Consider the following 6,000-nt stretch of genomic DNA (forward strand, 5'->3'; position numbering starts at 1 on the left):
TCTAAGAGACCTTGTGAGAGCTTACCTAGTTCTTTTATAAAAGTGATAAACAGCGTGACACTATCAGCATCTACACTATTTGTTAAGGTTGAAAAGAAACAACTTAGCCTAATAGATAAAATTTAAAATTGCACATAAAGGATAAATATTTTATTTCTTTTAAATTATAAGCTCACATTATGATTACTTATAAATTCTTAATCAAACAACTCTTTTTTAAAAAATTCAGAACTGCATTAGTAAGTAATTTCTAAGAGAACCAACCTCTGATTTTGCAGCCATCAGCATAGTCCAAACTTTCTTTAACTTCTTGGTCTTTCCCTGTGCTTCCTCTTGCAAGCTGGTATATTTTTCTTCAATATCCAAGCGTTCTTGCTATGACAAAAATTAGTAAACTTCAGAATTTTCTTTGTAAAATCAAATATCTAATTCTTTAACAAATGACATAAATGATCTTAGCAACTCTGATCTTCAAAGCAATCCATAAACATGCTTTAAAATTTCAATACGATTATAGATATTTAGCTTTCCACTAGAAAAGTTAAATCTCTCCGGCAAAATACAGAACTAAAAACAGAAAGTCACATTACCTCTTTTTCCTCAAGTTCTCTGCGAAGTTGCTCTGCTCTTTTCCTCCTTTCTTCCAGTTCCATGTTAGATTCTTCAAGAAGTTTCTCTTGTTCCTCAGCTTTGGCCAACAAATCAACCCCACCAACAATTACCTTCTTTTCCAGGGCAGATAATTTTTCCAGCAAAGACTGATGCTCTTGTCTGTTGATTAGAATGAGGATACTCTATATTCACGGATCATCTATTATTCTACTAATATCATTTCCCAAAATTTAACAAAAATTTGGATATACAATTTCAAAATACAAATATAATTATGTAACATCTCTACCAAATTATACAACTGTGTAGTATCAATTTCTAATTTAAAGTGTAACTCATTCTAATTCATTGATATGTTCTCCTATCACGCAGAAATAAAATAATCAAAACAGATCTAGTTTTTAGAAATACACTATATACAATAGACCCTTCTATCCAAAAATAGTTACACTGGAGACAAAAATGAAGCTTTTAATTACTATTCAATTTTCCTATTTTATATATCCTATGAAAAAACAGAAATTTAAATCATGAATTCATCTCAATCCAATAATACTCACTGGGCTTTAAGAAGATCTTTTTCTCGTTTCTCTAATTCAGCTCTAGCCTTGTTTCTTTCTTCTTCTTCCATGTCGAGCTTTGTTTCAAGTGCTTTTCTCTCCTCATCAATTTTTGCTTGCATTTCAATCATCTTGTCTGGGGATACTTTCTTTTTTCCTATTTGAATCATTTAATTGCAACAATCACTACAATGAGTCAATGTTTCAGACTTATATAAATTACCTCCTTCAATGTAGAAATGCCTACACTCCTCAATAATACAAAACCAATTATCAATATTTTAAGGAAATCAAACCAATAATACCATGCATTTCCATTTATTATGTTCCTAGAAGAACTTTGTAACTCATTACTAAATTCAAACTGTTGTCCAATTGTACAATGATAACTAAGAACAAAAGTGAAAGAGAAGCAAAATAGATGAGGTAAGTAATAGGAAAAGAAAGATTAACAGGAAAGCCAAATTAAAAAAAAAAAATTTATGTCCCCAGATAACAAACACAGGTTTTAAAAAAAGCAACATGATTCTTCAGTTACTTTTTCTTGACAACCAAGTACAAAATCAAGCGACTCCTTAAAATATCTTTCCCAATTTCACATAAAACAAGTGAATAAAAGTCATATATAGGTATAAAACGCACAGATAAAAATATCAAGCAGAATTTGTATCAAGTAGTTTTAATATATTTTTCAGAGTTGTTCTAAAATTTTTGTTAAATAACATTAAAGTATTTTATTTCACAGCATACTTTCAAAGGAAAAAATTCTATGCTATGTAATTATGTAACAGTTACATACACAGTAATTAACCAAGTATTTCACTCCTCAGCTGAGCGGTCAAGATATATCATCATACACTAAAGGAACAACTAAAATAGCTTGCTATTATGTCAAACTCAAGACTCGAAGGCTCCCTAAGTCAGAGTAACCATGCCAAGTGTCAAATGTAAGTAGAAATGCTACCAAATAATAAAGCTGGAATACGGCTTCCAATTAATTATTTTTGCTAATAATGTCTAATAAAGTATTTTACATCCATGTAATAGGTGCTCAAAGAAAGTTTATTAATGAATTTCAAAATCATAAAATCCAAATAAAAAAGAGAAAATAAAACTAGCTTATTAAACTGGTTATGAAACTGAATCAAAGACAATTCATTTCTGGTCATACAGTTTCTTAGAAACATACATTCCTTCAGAAAACCAATAAAATTTTTCATAGAATTGGTCTGAGGCTCTCCTAGAACCTTTCTGTCATTCTTAACTTCCTTCCCAAAGAACTACAGAAGAAGAGGGTAAATCATAAGAGTTTATAAATTGTCAATGTCTCCACCCAAAAGCTAACCCCCCACCACCTAACAAGGTAAAAGAACTGAAAAACCATTATGATGGAGATATATAACTGGGTATATTCTTTCAGGAACTATGAAATGAAGAATCATTAATAGGCTTTAACTCTTCAGGACAAAATTATGTAAAAAACTCAAGGGTTTAAAATACATTACTTCTATAGAACTCTAAGTCCAAAGCAAACCTAAGGCACGAGACAAATGAAACAAAAGAGTAAATAAAAGCACTGATCCAAATTCATGCTTTGGTGTGGTGTGATTAATTGCATTCCAAAAGTCAGGATGTAGACTGATTCTATTTACTGGCTTGTTTGGCACAGTCATCCATATTGAATCTTACGAATTAGCTATTGAAAAATAACTTTAAAATAATTTAACTACTATTCCCATAGTACTTCCCATTAGTTATACTATGTCTTAGAAATTTGAAGCTACAAAGTATCAGTTCAGATATATAGTAAGTATACACATTTTAAAAAGTGTAACTTGCTTTCCACCTCAGAATTATAAGTATCTAAAGACAAAATGGGACACACATTAAGATAAAAATAATAAATGCATGAAGACAGTGATGCTAACAGTATAGAGGAAATGATCTAATCAACTTATGAACAGTAGTATGTACAGGCTTCAAGGGTTCTAATTGTTTTAATAGTTAAAAACAGTTTCAAAACCCATTAAGAAGCAGTAAAATAAAAAGATATTTTTAATTAAAAGATTTTATATGTAGAAATACAAAGACACATAACTGTTCATGAATTAATACATTACATTAGTAATTTAAAACCTTTCAGGTATGTTTCCAAACTGATACTTTAGTAGTAAAAGTCTTATTGTGGTCTTGTAACACTTTCATGAAGACAATCAAAGAGATATAGCCAGGGTTAGTTTCAAGAGCCTAATATTTAAGTAACATATTACTTTAGCCAGAATCACTCTGATAAATCATTATATTTCTTCACAAATAGTATTTTAAGCTAAATGTGAATATGTACTAACTCTCCTAACCAGGCATTTAAAAATGTGACATCACTAAAAGTCACTTTTACATGTATTTTTTAAAAGACTTTTTTTTTTAAAAAACCTTATTAAACAAACCAAACAAAAAAGAAATCTATTTCTAACAATGCATGATAAAATTCAGCACAAAATTTCAGGCAAATAAATATTTTTAAAACTTAATGCCATAAACAGCATTTAATTAAACCAGACATAAGTAGCAACATTTTTTTATTGCCCTTTGCCATGTGCTCTAATATTGTGAAGGTAAACTGGCCAGGGTAAGTTAAAGGGGAAGAACTTCAGGGTAGTCCTAACTGAATTAATTTCATTTTTATTACATAAGCACCCACGGCATAACCAGGCATCTGATTCTTGGCTTTTTTAAAAAAGGAGAAAAATGTTTGAATGTGAAATAATTTACACTTGTATTTCCAAAATTTGGCTTAACGGGTGTTTAAGAATTTAGGAAAAAAAATAAAGTTATTTTTAAAAGCTAAAGTTGAAAGATTGTTAAAAATACAAAAGATACTTACCTGGTAAAAAAAACTATTAAATTTTAAAAATTTAATGTATTTAAATAACATAGTTCTTTATAGGATAAATAATTGTACCATGTGGAGTGCAAATCAATCACACCAACCTGCTTGATCTTGCAATAAGAAGTAGTAAGCAAATCGCAGACAGGAAGCATATGCACAGAGATGAGGAGGAAAAAAAGGAAAACATTATTTCTCTTGTAAAACAAAGAAAAATACATAACAGCATTCAAGTGTAGAAGTAAAAATCAAATCGTTACCAAAACTGAAATAGAGCCCATGTAAAAAGAAAGCATATTCAACACAATGAGAGATGTCATTTAAGGAAGAATATTAAAGTTAACTTAGTCTTAGATTATAACTCAAGCCAATCTCAAGAGCTCACACTGATTCCCCAAGTCCTGCAAAGGTCACAGTTCAACACCATGTGGTTATGCTAACAGTAGACATGAAATTAGGAGCCTGCTAAGATCTGGGAAGTAATCTAAAAGAGCAAAACAGAAAATTAAGCCAATTTTAACAACTAGTATGTTTAAAGTGACAAAATTCACACTGTCCATATCAAAAATGTCCCAATTCAATATTTCTTTTTGTATATGGATCTATTACAGGCATGCTTCACTTTAAGAAAATCTAACACAAAAACCTGAACCAAACAGATAAATTAGATTAGAGTAATTTCCCAATTATTTGATTAACAGAAAGGTCTAATGAAGAATTTTTAAAGACAGCAAGTTCTCCCAATACATCCGATTTCCCAACCGGATTAAGGGCTTTTTTTTTTTTCCAGAAAATAAAATTATTACGTAAAATGAAGTATACCTGTACAGTAACGAACTTACATTCCTTCTATTAGTAGACTGCTAAGGGTAATTACAAACAATGATTCTATAGGAGTCAGTGTCAATGATTCAAGCAAGAAACACCTTTTAAAAAGGCCATTCAGATATTTAAAAGGGAGGGTACACACCATTTACACACAGCAACCACATGCTAGGACAACCACCTCTCCACTTTACCAACACGGCCACATTACAACAAAAAAATTATGTGCTAGATATGCAAATAGGAATTAAAACTTCTTAAACAAAGTACAACTCATTTCATAACATACTTTCATATAACTACTCTTTAATAATTAAGTTTTAAAACAGAAAACTAAATTGCAATGCCTCCCACTCAAATATTTTCTCATATTTCACAGTTTATTATACAAAGTAATACCTCTATGTGGTTTCTAATGCAATTCCAAGTATTTTACAAATTATCCTTTGAAATGAATTGTTTTGGTAACTTGCCTATGAATTGTCAATAGAGAAAGAAATTTCTAATATTTTTGGAATTCTTCTTCTAGAAAGCTAAAAGCATAAGAACAACAAGCAATTATTTTTGTCATTCGTTTTGAAAGGGTAAGTATACAGATAATGCTTTAAAAGACAGTAAGCTGCAGGCTGGTACAAGAAAGCAACACTACTCCCCTTCTGAAAATAAAATATAAATAAATTAAGTAATACTTTTCAACTTAATTCAACTAGGTTTTAACAAAAGCCTTTAAGTTTGAAATAAGTCTAGATGGATCCTGCATAAACTTCTCGTGATTCTGCATTCGCTAATCATACCTTAGAAAATTTATTAAAATCAGCTGGGCGCGGTGGCTCAGGCCTGTAATCCCAGTACTTTGGGAGGCCGAGGCAGGCAAATCACGAGGTCAGGAGGTCAAGACCATCCTGGCTAACACGGTGAAACCCCGTCTCTACTAAAAATACAAAAAGGAGCCAGGTGTGGTGGCAGGTGCCTGTGGTCCTAGCTACTCAGGAGGCTGAGGCAGGAGAATGGTGTGAACCCGGGGGGCAGAACTTGCAGTGAGCCAAGACTGCACCACTGTACTCCAGCCTGGGCGACAGAGCGAGACTCCAAAAAAAAAAAAAAAAAAAAAAAAAA

The 6,000-nt window shown here is 31.2% G+C and overlaps 1 protein-coding gene across 3 annotated transcripts in view; it reads right to left on the reverse strand.

Moving 5' to 3' along the window:
• The window catches only part of KIF3A (kinesin family member 3A), a 44,597-nt gene that overhangs the window by 9,628 nt on the left and 28,969 nt on the right, over positions 1-6,000 (reverse strand). For 2 of the 3 annotated variants that reach the window (XM_011951076.1, XM_011951075.1), the window contains 4 exons: positions 4,164-4,172; positions 1,173-1,329; positions 591-771; positions 265-375 (listed from right to left, as the gene is read on the reverse strand). In XM_011951076.1, coding sequence (XP_011806466.1) covers positions 265-375; positions 591-771; positions 1,173-1,329; positions 4,164-4,172 — 458 coding nt within the window. The remainder of the gene's footprint in view (positions 1-264; positions 376-590; positions 772-1,172; positions 1,330-4,163; positions 4,173-6,000) is intronic. The other variant, XM_011951078.1, reaches the window with a different exon arrangement.

Source organism: Colobus angolensis, unplaced genomic scaffold, assembly GCF_000951035.1.
Source record: "Colobus angolensis palliatus isolate OR3802 unplaced genomic scaffold, Cang.pa_1.0 Scaffold314, whole genome shotgun sequence".
Classification (NCBI taxonomy): domain Eukaryota; kingdom Metazoa; phylum Chordata; class Mammalia; order Primates; family Cercopithecidae; genus Colobus; species Colobus angolensis.